This window comes from Oncorhynchus mykiss, chromosome 11 (genome assembly GCF_013265735.2).
Source record: "Oncorhynchus mykiss isolate Arlee chromosome 11, USDA_OmykA_1.1, whole genome shotgun sequence".
NCBI lineage: Eukaryota > Metazoa > Chordata > Actinopteri > Salmoniformes > Salmonidae > Oncorhynchus > Oncorhynchus mykiss.
Genome location: NC_048575.1, coordinates 6,305,343 through 6,321,305, shown reverse-complemented (window position 1 = coordinate 6,321,305; position 15,963 = coordinate 6,305,343). Strand labels below are relative to the sequence as shown.

General features: G+C 44.8%; 1 protein-coding gene across 2 annotated transcripts in view; it reads right to left on the bottom strand.

Moving 5' to 3' along the window:
* Window positions 1-343: 343 nt before the first annotated feature.
* Window positions 344-15,963, bottom strand: part of LOC110535194 (ATP-dependent zinc metalloprotease YME1L1) — a 23,258-nt gene continuing 7,638 nt past the window's right edge. For both annotated transcript variants that reach the window (XM_036934738.1, XM_036934739.1), the window contains exons 10-18: window positions 14,606-14,738; window positions 14,441-14,503; window positions 9,320-9,432; window positions 8,949-9,104; window positions 8,248-8,399; window positions 7,938-8,064; window positions 6,716-6,789; window positions 4,661-4,747; window positions 344-1,914 (exon numbers count right to left, since the gene is read on the bottom strand). In XM_036934738.1, coding sequence (XP_036790633.1) covers window positions 1,771-1,914; window positions 4,661-4,747; window positions 6,716-6,789; window positions 7,938-8,064; window positions 8,248-8,399; window positions 8,949-9,104; window positions 9,320-9,432; window positions 14,441-14,503; window positions 14,606-14,738 — 1,049 coding nt within the window. In that variant the 3' untranslated portion in view covers window positions 344-1,770. The remainder of the gene's footprint in view (window positions 1,915-4,660; window positions 4,748-6,715; window positions 6,790-7,937; window positions 8,065-8,247; window positions 8,400-8,948; window positions 9,105-9,319; window positions 9,433-14,440; window positions 14,504-14,605; window positions 14,739-15,963) is intronic.

Here is a 15,963-nt window from a genome sequence, read left to right as displayed (position 1 = left end):
GGCAGTTAACCCACTGTTCATAGGCAATCATTGAAAATATGAATTTGTTCTTAACTGACTTGCCTAATTAAATAAAGGTAAAATCATCAAATCAAAAACAGCAGAGAAGTTTAGCATTGTGGTTGCAGAAGTCGGACTGATATTGTGCTTTGCTGACTCTACCTTGGGAAGAAAAAACAAGGTCCTTTACACTTGAGCTGACATCCAGCGTTTACAATCCCACAAGGAAATTGCCTTTATTAAAAAAAAAAAATAAAAAAAAAAACACATTGTCAGTAGCGCAGTTTGAATGAATCCAAAGTCTCACAACCAGAGACCAAAGTCAATCTCACAACGGACAGCATGATTTTAGAATAATTTTTATTTGAGCTTCCACAAGATCCACTTCCAATGAGAAACAGATTTAAGTACATCTCCTCTCACATTTCATTTACACCATGGATGGGCACAGACACGAGGGCCTAAAATAGCTAACGATGGCAAGTCCGGCACACGTTGGGTAAATAAATAAAATGACAACATAAAATGTGTATATTGACCTGCATACAGTGAACGCAGATGAATTCCTTCACAACTCACAGACGATGAATCATATAAGGGAACGCTGATACAGCCATTTTGTATTTAGATTGTATGTGCATGTTAAAAATGTGTGTGTTTTTTTTTAATGATAAACCCATATTTTATGGTCGGCGTTTCTATCACTTAATATTCTGCTCAGTGAAAAGGCTATAGGTCAAGTAGGATCAGATCTGCCAACAGTTGTTTTCCCTCATAACTTCGTTACTAAATACACAACGAGGCTTTCATGCACAAAATTACTAAAGAAAAAAACAATTGTGCGCTATAAGATCCTATTGGCTGAGGACTATTGGGGGGGGGGGCGGTCACATGCTTCTGAAACTGTCGTTTCAAGTTTCACTTGAACGACTCTCCAAGTCGTAATTACAAACTGCATTTTTTGTTTGTTAATAACGAAGACATTTAACCACCCCGTTTCAACCAAAAGTTAACAATAAATAAATTTGACAATTACAAACTTATCAATGTGGATACCGTAGCCAGTTTGACCATAATCGGCAAATGTTTAGCAAGCTAGCTAACTTAATTCTTAGCAATGTTAGCTAGCTTCTTATTGGTTCAAGAATTGGTCCGACTTCAAAAGCACATATCGGATTTACAACCTCCCACTTTCCCAGGAGCACGTTAATGCATCATAATGCAGCACTTTCTAGATCAATATTGTATATACAAACTTTAAGGGGGAAAACGACGACAATGTCGATATCAAAAAACTAAAATCCTGGCATTGAAAGGGCATTTTGAGCTCAGGGTGTTGAAGTGAACCTTGCTATGGGGCCTTTGTCGCTTGACAAAGCTGCCGTACGGGAATGCCTGCCCAACGTGAATGGTTCAGACAAGAGGAGTCATAGGTTCAGAGGGATAAAACGAGGTGCGACTATGAGCTAGTCAGTCATTTACGTTGAGGGGGAAGAAACCTATAAAACCTCTAAAGGCCACTCCATTGTACATCTTCAAATTTACATAATTCAGATAATATGTCTTACAGGGTTGGGGGTCATTCCATTTTAATTCCAGTCAATTCAGGAAGTACGATGAAATTCCAATTCCTATTATCTTCAATGCTTTTCCCATTGAGGAACATTTTGAATCGGAATTTGGTTTACTTTCTGAATTGACTAGAATTTAAATGGAATGACCCCCCAACCCTGACTTCTAACAGTCTCTGACGAGGCGTCTCTCAGCGAGTCATCTAGGGTCCAGGGCCTTGCCCTCTAGGACCAGCTTGATCTCTTTGGCATCCAGAGTTTCGTACGTTAGCAGAGCCTCGGCCAGCGTCTTGTGCTCATCGCTGTAGGTCTTCAAGAGGTTTTTGGCTCGCTCATACGAGTCCTGGATAGGAGAGAGAGAATGAATGTCAAAGAAAAACAGAATGTAATCTTTAACTAGTCAGTTAAGAAGAAAAAAATACTTATTTACAATGACGGCCTACACCGGCCAAGCCCGGACGACGCTGGGCCAATTGTGCGCCGCTCTATGGGACTCTCAATCACGGCCAGTTTTGATACAGCCTGGAATGGAACCAGGGTGTCTGTAGTGACACCTCTAGCACTGAGAAGCAGTGTCTTAGACCGCTGCGCCACTCGGGAGCCCCGGATTATTATCACACTTCCGTTTTCATAAGAATGAATATTGAAGAAACTATTATTTAGGAAGTTGAACGATTATTGGTTGGTTAATACAAAAATTAACTATACTGAACAAAAATATAAACGCAACATGTAAAGTGTTGGTCTCATGTTTCAAAGATCCCAGAAATGTTCCATATCTCTCTCAGACGTTATGCAGAAATGTGTTTATATCCTTGTTAGTGAGCATTTCTCCTTTGCCAAGATAATCCTTACACCTGACAGGTGTGGCATATCAAGAAGCTGCTTATTACATAGGTGCACCTTGCGCTGGGGATAATGAAAGGCCACTAAAATGTGAAGTTGTGTCACACAAGACAACGCCACAGATGTCTCAAGTTGAGGGAGCGTGCAATTGGCACACTGACTGCAGGAATGTCTACCAACCCACCTCCAACGTCATTTTAAAGAATTTGGCAGTACGTCTCCAATCGGCTTCACAGTCGCAGACCACATGTAACCACTAGAACCCAGGACCACCCGAGAACAGACACCCGGACAGCTTATGAAACTGGGTTTGCAAAAAAATATATATATTCTGAACAAACTGTCAGAAACCGTCTCAGGGAAGCTCATCTGCATGCTAGTCGTCCTCACCAGGGTCTTCACCAAACTGCAGCAAATGCTCACCTTCGATGGCCACTGGCACGCTGGAGAAGTGAGCTCCTTATGGTTGAATCACAGTTCCAACTGTACTGGGCAGATGTGTGGGTGAGTGGTTTGCTGATGTAAACGTTGTGAACAGAGCGCCCTATGGTGGTGGTGGGGTGATGGTATGGACAGGCATAAGCTACGGACAATGAACACAATTGCATTTCATCGATGGCAATTTGAATGCACTGAGATACCGTGATGAGATCCTGAGGCCCATTGTCGTGTCATTCATCCGCCACCATCACCTCATGTTTCAGCATGATAATGCAAGGATCTGTACACAATTCCTGGAAGCTAAAAATGTCCCAGTTCTTCCATGGCCTGCATACTCCCCAGACATGTCTCCCATTGAGCATGTTTGGGATGCTCTGGATCAACGTGTTCCAGTTCCCGCCAATATCCAGCAACTTCGCACAACCATTGAAGAGGAGAGGGACAACATTCCACAATCAACAGCCTGATCAACTATGTGAAGGAGATGTATCTCTCTGGATGAGTCAAATGGTCACAACAGATACTGACTGGTTCTGATCCACGCCCCTACTTTTTTTTTTAAAGGTATCTGTGACCAACAGATGCATATCTGTATTCCCAATTGTGAAATCCATCGACTGGGCCTAATTAATTTATTGAACTTTTTATGGCTGCAGGGGCAGTATTGAGTAGCTTGGATGAAAAGGTGCCCATTGTAAACGGCCAGCTCCTCAGTCTCGGTTGCTAATATATGCATATTATAATTAGTATTGATAGAAAACACTCTGAATTTTCCAAAACTGTCAAAATATTGTCTGAGTATAACAGAACTGATATTGCAGGCGAAACCCTGAGGAAAACAGGAAGTGGCTTCTATTTTGAAAACTCCATGTTCCATAGCCTTCCTTTGCTGGATTTAAAGGGGTATGAACCATATTCCTTTTCCTATCGCTTCCTTAAGGTGTCAACAGTCTTCAGACATAGTTTCAGGCTTTTATTTTGAAAAATTAGCCATAACGATAACATCGCGTCAAGTGGTCACATGAGTTTTGCTCACGCAACAGAGTTTGGATAGATAACGCTTTTCCCTCTCCTACTGTGAAAGACATTTGTGGTTGATATATTATCTATTATATATTTTAAAAACAACCTGAGGATTGATTATAAAAAAAACATTTGACATGTTTCTGTGGACATTTATGGAAACGATTTGGAATTTGTCTGCGTTGTCGTGACCGCTCTTTCCTGTGGATTTCTGAACATAACGCGACAAACAAACGGAGGTATTTTGGATATAAAAAATAATCTTTATGGAACAAAAGGAACATTTGTTGTGTAACTGGGAGTCTTGTGAGTGAAAACATCCGAAGATCATCAAAGGTAAACGATTAAACGATTAATTTGATTGCTTTTCGTGACCAAGCTTCCTGATGCTAAGTGTACTTAATGTTGTGTCGTGCGATCGATAAATTCACAAACGCTTGGATTGCTTTCGCTGTAAAGCATAATTTCAAAATCTGACACGTCAGGTGGATTAACAAAAGGCTAAGCTGTGTTTTCCTATATTGCACTTGTGATTTCATGAATATAAATATTTGTAGTAATATTTATTGTATGTAAACGCTATGCTATTCAGCAGTTGTTGATGACACTTATCCCGATAGGGGGATTGCAGCTATAACAAGTTAAATTTACTGATTTTCTTATATGAACTGTAACTCAAAAATCGTAAAAATTGTTGCGTTTATATTTTTGTTTAGTGTAGATAGGATTTGACAATTTTTCAGTTTTTAAGTGCAGTGGGGGAAGGTTGGGAAGCTTACCTTGAGCAGGACCCTGACTTCCTGTTCGATGGCAGCCTGCGTCTCAGGGCTCTGTTTGGTTACTTCAGCATAGGTCATGACACCAAGCTGAAACAATACGTTTTAGTAGTCTCAGGGTTAGGGGCACCGCAACAGTCTCAGAGTTAGGGGCACAGCAACAGTCTCAGGGTTAGGGGCACAGCAACAGTCTCAGGGTTAGGGGCACAGCAACAGTCTCAGGGTTAGGGGCACAGCAACAGTCTCAGGGTTAGGGGCACAGCAACAGTCTCAGAGTTAGGGGCACCTCAGACCACGTATGCATCAGCTACTCTAAGGCTCTGCGATAGACTGGCGTCCTATCCAGGGAGAGTACATCAAGCTTCCTCATGCTGCAGAAACAGGAGATCGGTTCCTGCTCCTGTGAGTCATTCCGGCACAACCAAGCCAAGGCTTCTTCCTTACTTACTTATAGTAATGAACAAGGTAAGGCAGCATGGGTTGCCAGGTCTGTGGCACAGTAAATCAGTCACTAATTTCAGGGATGGCAGGGCAGGTTAAGTAAATGGTTGGATCAGAATAGTCAGAGAGCTGGAGGACACTGATGAGGTTATATAATCTATATATATATATTATAGGGGCAGGTTAAGTAAATATATAACCATTTACTTAACATGCCCCTATAATTAATTAATTAATTAATATATATATATATATATATATATATATATATATATATATATATCACCTGCATATACACACACACTAATCAAATAGCTCCTCCTTATGCGTTTCAAAATTACATTTGGCCCAATAATTATTATTATATATTTTTTTAACTAGGTAAGTCAGTTAAGAACAAATTCTTATTAACAATGACGGCCTAGGAACAGTGGGTTAACTGCCTTGTTTAAGGGCAGAAGGACAGATTTTTACCTTGACCTAATCCTCGGGGATTCGATCTAGCAACCTTTCGGTTACTGACCCAACGCTCGAACCACTAGGCTACCTGCCGCCCCCAAAACTGGTGCCGTCTTATGTTTACATGATAAGTTCCGTGGTTGCCATGGCACCGCGAGGAAGCCTTGGCAGAGAGCTTCTGTACATTTATGAATATTTTGTTGTTCTAGGTGTTTATTGTATTTTTTTTGATAACTTCTTACTGAGCTAAAATATCTGGTGGTCTTGACCCAAAGTTGCTGGACTAAAGGCAAGTAAAACATTTTATTTTATTTTATTCTGGCTAGATAGCTATGCTAGCTGGCTCTGCGATCATTTGAACGATGCATCTCAATAACCCACACAGCACCGGGCGGCTTTCTACACTGCTTTTTTTTTTGGTTCCACTTGCCCCGGTTTTTGGAACGTGATGAGGGGATGCAGTCTGCCTCATAGTGTGACTATACCAGACTTTCAGGCGCTGAGCTTAGCCTACACCCGCCGAAGCAGCACCCTTGTGGGTGTAACACTTTCAGTAGTCCATGATCCAGCCAACCTACGGAGGAGGATACGGCGAAGGTGTCTGATGAAGAGCTTCAGATCAGTCTATCCGACTGACGCTTCTCCCTCCCTGTACCGTCGACATTCAGCCATCACCATCAACACTAGCTGTCGGCTGTGGGAGACCATCACATAGGTCAAGACTCGCCACTGCCAGAACCCTACTGTTGTTTTTAAAGTGTCAGATTCTCTTTGTAAAGAAAAGCGCTACATGAAATACATCTATTATTCTGATAGCCCCAGTAGACTACGGTCTGTAGATACTACGGTCTGTAGATACTACGGTCTGTAGATACTACGGTCTGTAGATACTACGGTCTGTAGATACTACGGTCTGTAGATACTACGGTCTGTAGATACTACGGTCTGTAGATACTACGGTCTGTAGATACTACGGTCTGTAGATACTACGGTCTGTAGATACTACGGTCTGTAGATACTACGGTCTGTAGATACTACGGTCTGTAGATACGAGGTGAGTAGCAGACTACTAGAGAAAAAAAGAAACGCAGTTAGGAACGATTTGTGTAGACTCATCTTCTATCTACCATTTTATGTGCACGAGGTATAATCTCTTACCTTGTCACTCATTCCGAACCTGGTCACCATCATCTTGGCTATTCTGGTCGCCCCGTCAAAGTCGCTTGACGCGCCTGGAAAACAGAGCCGTCACAATACAGGAGTAAGGATGAGGGATGGAGAAACCACAATACAGGAGTAAGGATGAGGGATGGAGAAACCATAATACAGGAGTAAGGATGAGGGATGGAGAAACCACAATACAGGAGTAAGGATGAGGGATGGAGAAACCACAATACAGGAGTAAGGATGAGGGATGGAGAAACCACAATACAGGAGTAAGGATGAGGGATGGAGAAACCACAATACAGGAGTAAGGATGAGGGATGGAGAAACCATCATACAGGAGTAAGGATGAGGGCTGGAGAAACCACAATACAGGAGTAAGGATGAGGGATGGAGAAACCACAATACAGGAGTAAGGATGAGGGATGGAGAAACCACAATACAGGAGTAAGGCTGAGGGATGGAGAAACCACAATACAGGAGTAAGGATGAGGGCTGGAGAAACCACAATACAGGAGTAAGGATGAGGGCTGGAGAAACCACAATACAGGAGTAAGGATGAGGGCTGGAGAAACCATCATACAGGAGTAAGGATGAGGGCTGGAGAAACCACAATACAGGAGTAAGGATGAGGGATGGAGAAACCACAATACAGGAGTAAGGCTGAGGGATGGAGAAACCATCATACAGGAGTAAGGCTGAGGGATGGAGAAACCATCATACAGGAGTAAGGCTGAGGGATGGAGAAACCATAATACAAGAGTAAGGCTGAGGGATGGAGAAACCATAATACAGGAGTAAGGATGAGGGCTGGAGAAACCACAATACAGGAGTACAGCTGAGGGCTGGAGAAACCATCATACAGGAGTAAGGCTGAGGGATGGAGAAACCACAATACAGGAGTAAGGCTGAGGGCTGGCGATGGAGAAATGTAACCACTCAAATTCACAGACAGAGCTAAGGATGCATCCACGGTATCCAAATAGTTGAGGCTATACAACGTTTGTTGACAACTGTATTGTTTATACAAACAACGGAATAACTCAAGGTTATTTTGGACTCTGATGGGGTACGACAGTTAAACTAAGCTCATTTAGAAGTTATATTCTTCAAGAATCAACTGATTATACATCAATCATTTAGAAGTCCCCAAAATGGATGTAGCAATATATTCTCTATCTAAAGCCCAACCAATCTAGGTTTTCCCCCCCCTCACCAGTCGTGATGTAATCGTCGCCAAAGATGAGCTCCTCGGCCACGCGGCCTCCCATGCTGACGTCCATCTGGGCCAGGAGCTGAGCCCGCGTCTCACTCCAACGGTCATTCTCTGGGAGCATGGACACCTAAACAGACAGATGGATGGTCTCAGACTAGTCCTTCCTTTGGTAAACCAATGTTCCTCCTGATCTGTTTTGAGGCAAACCCCCTGGGGCTGCCAACATCCAAAGTGGGGTGATTCCATGGTAATATACCACGGCTTCAAACACTTCCTGGCCAATCAAAATGCAATGCTCAGTACTACTCACGTGGCCAAGAGTGGGTCCTCTGGGCATGATGGTTGCCTTGTTGATGGGCATGGCGTCTTTGGTGTAATAGGCCACAATGGCGTGGCCTGACTCGTGGTAGGCTGTGATTTGCTTGTTCTTCTTATCAATGTCCACACTCCTGAGCTCAGGACCTTCAGTAATAAAAGAGAGAGACAAGAGGTCCCACTTTGATGAATTAAAAACACACATCATTCATGTTACTGTCGTGCAGGTTTACTCCAGTTTCGTTATATTTGGGAATTCCAACCTGAAAGATAGGACCACCAACTCCTGGGTAAATATCTGTCCTAGAGAATGAGAGGGATCCTGACCAGACAGGCATTCTAACAGTCTACATTGGAATGTCTCTTAACCAGAGACTCTTTGTCATTAAGCTCTCTCACATGGCAGGTTGTGTGTGTGTAATATATATATATATATATATATTCATTCCAGGGATTTTCTTTATTTTGTACTATTTTCTAAATTGTAGAATAACAGTGAAGACATCAATACTATGACATAACACAATATGCAATCATGTAGTAACCAAAATAAAAGTGTTTAAGAAACAAATCAAAATATATTTGATATTCTTCAAAGTAGCCACCATTTTGCCTCGATGATATGGGTCATTTTCTGGGGCTAATGGTTAGCAGATGTTAACACGAGTGTGGCGAAGTGTGTGTGTGTGCACCCACCCATGAGGATCTTGTCCTTGGAGAACTCCAGTTCCTTCATGGTGACCTGGTCGAGGCCGTCCACCGCTGCCTTCAGGGCTGCCTGGTTCACCAGGTTCTCCAGCTCCGCCCCCGTGAAGCCCACCGTCCCCCTGGCAATGATCGCCGCGTTCACGTCTGAAGACACAACCAGCCAGGAGGAGAATGTTGTCAGTCCAAAACAGTGGGCTCTTTCATGCAGCAAATGTGTGTGTGTGTGTGTGTGTGTTTTTCAAACCTCTCCTCGGGGGACCCGAGATGGTTCAGGGCTACAACAACATTGTGAAACATCTGGGGGTTCCTCAAGGAGAGATCTGAAAGCCACTGATCCAAGCAACTGATTTGAGACCTACTGGGATCCACTTTGATCTTCTGCAGGTACCAGTTGAGGATCTCCGTACGTCCTTTCACGTCCGGACGAGGGACGGTCACTTGCATGTCAAACCTCCCCGGACGTACCAGGGCACTAAAAGAAAGAAGAGCAATGGGGCTAATGATCCAGACATCAATGGGCTAATGATCCAGACAGCAATGGGGCTAATGATCCAGACAGCAATGGGGCTAATGATCCAGACAGCAATGGGGCTAATGATCCAGACAGCAATGGGGCTAATGATCCAGACAGCAATGGGGCTAATGATCCAGACAGCAATGGGGCTAATGATCCAGACAGCAATGGGGCTAATGATCCAGACAGCAATGGGGCTAATGATCCAGACAGCAATGGGGCTAATGATCCAGACAGCAATGGGGCTAATGATCCAGACAGCAATGGGGCTAATGATCCAGACAGCAATGGGGCTAATGATCCAGACAGCAATGGGCTAATGATCCAGACAGCAATGGGCTAATGATCCAGACAGCAATGGGGCTAATGATCCAGACATCAATGGGGCTAATGATCCAGACATCAATGGGCTAATGATCCAGACAGCAATGGGGCCAATGATCCAGACAGCAATGGGGCTAATGATCCAGACAGCAATGGGGCTAATGATCCAGACAGCAATGGGGCTAATGATCCAGACAGCAATGGGGCTAATGATCCAGACAGCAATGGGGCTAATGATCCAGACAGCAATGGGGCTAATGATCCAGACAGCAATGGGGCTAATGATCCAGACAGCAATGGGGCTAATGATCCAGACAGCAATGGGGCTAATGATCCAGACAGCAATGGGGCTAATGATCCAGACAGCAATGGGGCTAATGATCCAGACAGCAATGGGGCTAATGATCCAGACAGCAATGGGGCTAATGATCCAGACAGCAATGGGGCTAATGATCCAGACAGCAATGGGGCTAATGATCCAGACAGCAATGGGGCTAATGATCCAGACAGCAATGGGCTAATGATCCAGACAGCAATGGGCTAATGATCCAGACATCAATGGGGCTAATGATCCAGACATCAATGGGGCTAATGATCCAGACATCAATGGGGCTAATGATCCAGACATCAATGGGGCTAATGATCCAGACATCAATGGGCTAATGATCCAGACATCAATGGGCTAATGATCCAGACATCAATGGGGCTAATGATCCAGACATCAATGGGCTAATGATCCAGACATCAATGGGCTAATGATCCAGACAGCAATGGGCTAATGATCCAGACAGCAATGGGCTAATGATCCAGACAGCAATGGGCTAATGATCCAGACAGCAATGGGGCTAATAATCCAGACAGCAATGGGGCTAATAATCCAGACAGCAATGGGGCTAATGATCCAGACAGCAATGGGGCTAATGATCCAGACAGCAATGGGGCTAATGATCCAGACAACAATGGGGCTAATGATCCAGACATCAATGGGGCTAATGATCCAGACAGCAATGGGGCTAATGATCCAGACAGCAATGGGGCTAATGATCCAGACAGCAATGGGGCTAATGATCCAGACAGCAATGGGGCTAATGATCCAGACAGCAATGGGCTAATGATCCAGACAGCAATGGGCTAATGATCCAGACAGCAATGGGGCTAATAATCCAGACAGCAATGGGGCTAATAATCCAGACAGCAATGGGGCTAATAATCCAGACAGCAATGGGGCTAATAATCCAGACAGCAATGGGGCTAATGATCCAGACAGCAATGGGGCTAATGATCCAGACAACAATGGGGCAAATGATCCAGACAGCAATGGGGCTAATGATCCAGACAGCAATGGGGCTAATGATCCAGACAGCAATGGGGCTAATGATCCAGACAGCAATGGGGCTAATGATCCAGACAGCAATGGGGCTAATGATCCAGACAGCAATGGGGCTAATGATCCAGACATCAATGGGCTAATGATCCAGACAGCAATGGGGCTAATGATCCAGACAGCAATGGGGCTAATGATCCAGACAGCAATGGGGCTAATGATCCAGACAGCAATGGGGCTAATGATCCAGACAGCAATGGGGCTAATGATCCAGACAGCAATGGGGCTAATGATCCAGACAGCAATGGGGCTAATGATCCAGACAGCAATGGGGCTAATGATCCAGACAGCAATGGGGCTAATGATCCAGACAGCAATGGGGCTAATGATCCAGACAGCAATGGGGCTAATGATCCAGACAGCAATGGGGCTAATGATCCAGACAGCAATGGGGCTAATGATCCAGACAGCAATGGGGCTAATGATCCAGACAGCAATGGGGCTAATGATCCAGACAGCAATGGGGCTAATGATCCAGACAGCAATGGGGCTAATGATCCAGACAGCAATGGGGCTAATGATCCAGACAGCAATGGGGCTAATGATCCAGACAGCAATGGGGCTAATGATCCAGACAGCAATGGGGCTAATGATCCAGACAGCAATGGGGCTAATGATCCAGACAGCAATGGGGCTAATGATCCAGACAGCAATGGGGCTAATGATCCAGACAGCAATGGGGCTAATGATCCAGACAGCAATGGGGCTAATGATCCAGACAGCAATGGGGCTAATGATCCAGACAGCAATGGGGCTAATGATCCAGACAGCAATGGGGCTAATGATCCAGAGAGCAATGGGCTAATGATCCAGACAACAATGGGCTAATGATCCAGAGAGCAATGGGCTAATGATCCAGACAGCAATGGGCTAATGATCCAGACAGCAATGGGGCTAATGATCCAGAGAGCAATGGGGCTAATGATCCAGACAGCAATGGGGCTAATGATCCAGACAGCAATGGGGCTAATGATCCAGACAGCAATGGGGCTAATGATCCAGAGAGCAATGGGCTAATGATCCAGACAGCAATGGGGCTAATGATCCAGACAGCAATGGGGCTAATGATCCAGACAGCAATGGGGCTAATGATCCAGAGAGCAATGGGGCTAATGATCCAGAGAGCAATGGGCTAATGATCCAGAGAGCAATGGGCTAATGATCCAGAGAGCAATGGGGCTAATGATCCAGAGAGCAATGGGGCTAATGATCCAGAGAGCAATGGGCTAATGATCCAGAGAGCAATGGGGCTAATGATCCAGAGAGCAATGGGCTAATGATCCAGAGAGCAATGGGCTAATGATCCAGAGAGCAATGGGCTAATGATCCAGACAGCAATGGGGCTAATGATCCAGAGAGCAATGGGCTAATGATCCAGAGAGCAATGGGGCTAATGATCCAGAGAGCAATGGGCTAATGATCCAGACAGCAATGGGGCTAATGATCCAGACAGCAATGGGGCTAATGATCCAGACAGCAATGGGGCTAATGATCCAGACAGCAATGGGGCTAATGATCCAGACAGCAATGGGGCTAATGATCCAGACAACAATGGGCTAATGATCCAGAGAGCAATGGGCTAATGATCCAGACAGCAATGGGCTAATGATCCAGACAGCAATGGGCTAATGATCCAGAGAGCAATGGGCTAATGATCCAGACAGCAATGGGGCTAATGATCCAGACAGCAATGGGGCTAATGATCCAGACAACAATGGGGCTAATGATCCAGACAGCAATGGGGCTAATGATCCAGACAACAATGGGGCTAATGATCCAGACAGCAATGGGGCTAATGATCCAGACAGCAATGGGGCTAATGATCCAGACAGCAATGGGCTAATGATCCAGACAACAATGGGGCTAATGATCCAGACAGCAATGGGGCTAATGATCCAGACAGCAATGGGGCTAATGATCCCGACAGCAATGGGGCTAATGATCCCGACAGCAATGGGGCTAATGATCCAGACAGCAATGGGGCTAATGATCCCGACAGCAATGGGGCTAATGATCCCGACAGCAATGGGGCTAATGATCCCGACAGCAATGGGGCTAATGATCCCGACAGCAATGGGGCTAATGATCCAGACAGCAATGGGGCTAATGATCCCGACAGCAATGGGGCTAATGATCCCGACAGCAATGGGGCTAATGATCCAGACAGCAATGGGGCTAATGATCCCGACAGCAATGGGGCTAATGATCCCGACAGCAATGGGGCTAATGATCCCGACAGCAATGGGGCTAATGATCCCGACAGCACTGGGGCTAATGATCCAGACAGCAACGGGGCTAATGATCCAGACAGCAACGGGGCTAATGATCCAGACAGCAATGGGGCTAATGATCCAGACAGCAATGGGGCTAATGATCCAGACAGCAATGGGGCTAATGATCCAGACAGCAATGGGGCTAATGATCCAGACAGCAATGGGGCTAATGATCCAGACAGCAATGGGGCTAATGATCCAGACAGCAATGGGGCTAATGATCCAGACAGCAATGGGGCTAATGATCCAGACAGCAATGGGGCTAATGATCCAGAGAGCAATGGGCTAATGATCCAGAGAGCAATGGGCTAATGATCCAGAGAGCAATGGGCTAATGATCCAGAGAGCAATGGGGCTAATGATCCAGACAGCAATGGGGCTAATGATCCAGACAGCAATGGGGCTAATGATCCAGACAGCAATGGGGCTAATGATCCAGAGAGCAATGGGCTAATGATCCAGAGAGCTGACATGGCTGTATACAATTCGAACAGAGTACAGGCTCCAATAACAAATGCATTCTTTATATACCTTTAGCCTTGCGATTCTACAATGAATGTATAAAGCTTCTCCATCAATGGGAGCAAAATTAAGAGCGGTTCTATTTACGACCTCTTTCTAAAAAATAGATTTGTTCCATTTATACAGCATTTAGCTGGTCCTCCTAGGCCAGCTCTCAAGGATAACTTTCTTAGGGCGACTTTTCCAGTAATCTCACCGAGGACATACGAGGAGGGCCAAAAAAGGCAGAATCAGTTATCTGGGCACATGGGAAGTGTAGTTCCCACTGTGCAATTCGTTCCAATGAACCACCCAGCCTTAGTACCACATTTCAAGTGTGATTTTGCAACTCGGAGCTGAAATCCAGCGGTCTGAAACTTTAAGACGAGACAGACAACCAGCCAAGTCCTGACAAAGGGACCAAGCCTACTGGGCTGGTAAAAAGCCTACAGAAACACCTGCATACTACCCACTGAAAACATACTTATCCAAAGCCTCAGCAAAGTTTGTAGCGCCGATAACGATGACCCCTTCGTTTGGCTTGAACCTGTGGAGTATCAACACATTGAATGAGGAAAATACAAGCCTTCTGATATGCACCAGGTAAACAAAAAATAGCTATATACAGTATATTCTGAGTTATTCTGACCCGTCCATCTCTGCCAGTAGCTGGTTGATGGTCTGTCTGGAGTAGGGGTGCATGGGAGACTCGATCCTCTTTCCTCCCACGCTGTCAAGCTCATCAATGAAGACAACACAAGGTGCGTTGGCTTTCGCCTCTTCTGCGAACCAAACAGAAAGAGATTGAGGCTGTGTCCCTCCTTTCCTGTGCTTCATGGCCACTGATCAAGTAGTACTTGATTAGTTGAAAGCCATATTGTGGAATGACTGTGATGCAGAGGGGTTACGGTTTTATTTAACTTGGTCGGTATTCCATCAGGGACCACGCCGGAAACGAATCACTAACACCGAAAACTAATCACTAACACCGAAAACGAATGGAATCACTAACGCCGGAAACAAATCACTAACACCGAAAACGAATGGAATCACTAACGCCGGAAACAAATCACTAACACCGAAAACGAATGGAATCACTAACGCCGGAAACGAATCACTAACGCCGGAAACAAATGGAATCACTAACGCCGGAAACAAATGGAATCACTAACGCCGGAAACAAATGGAATCACTAACGCCGGAAACAAATGGAATCACTAACGCCGGAAACAAATGGAATCACTAACGCCGGAAACAAATGGAATCACTAACGCCGGAAACAAATGGAATCACTAACGCCGGAAACAAATGGAATCACTAACGCCGGAAACAAATGGAATCACTAACGCCGAAAACTAATGGAATCACTAACGCCGAAAACGAATGGAATCACTAACACCGAAAACGAATGGAATCACTAACACCGAAAACGAATGGAATCACTAACACCGAAAACGAATGGAATCACTAACGCCGGAAACGAATGGAATCACTAACGCCGGAAACAAATGGAATCACTAACACCGAAAACGAATGGAATCACTAACGCCGGAAACGAATGGAATCACTAACGCCGGAAACAAATGGAATCACTAACACCGAAAACGAATGGAATCACTAACACCGAAAACGAATGGAATCACTAACACCGAAAACGAATGGAATCACTAACACCGAAAACGAATGGAATCACTAACACCGAAAACGAATCACTAACGCCGGAAACAAATGGAATCACTAACGCCGGAAACGAATCACTAACGCCGGAAACAAATGGAATCACTAACACCGAAAACGGATGGAATCACTAACACCGAAAACGAATGGAATCACTAACACCGAAAACGAATGGAATCACTAACACCGAAAACGAATGGAATCACTAACACCGAAAACGAATGGAATCACTAACACCGAAAACGAATCACTAACGCCGGAAACAAATGGAATCACTAACGCCGGAAACGAATCACTAACGCCGGAAACAAATGGAATCACTAACACCGA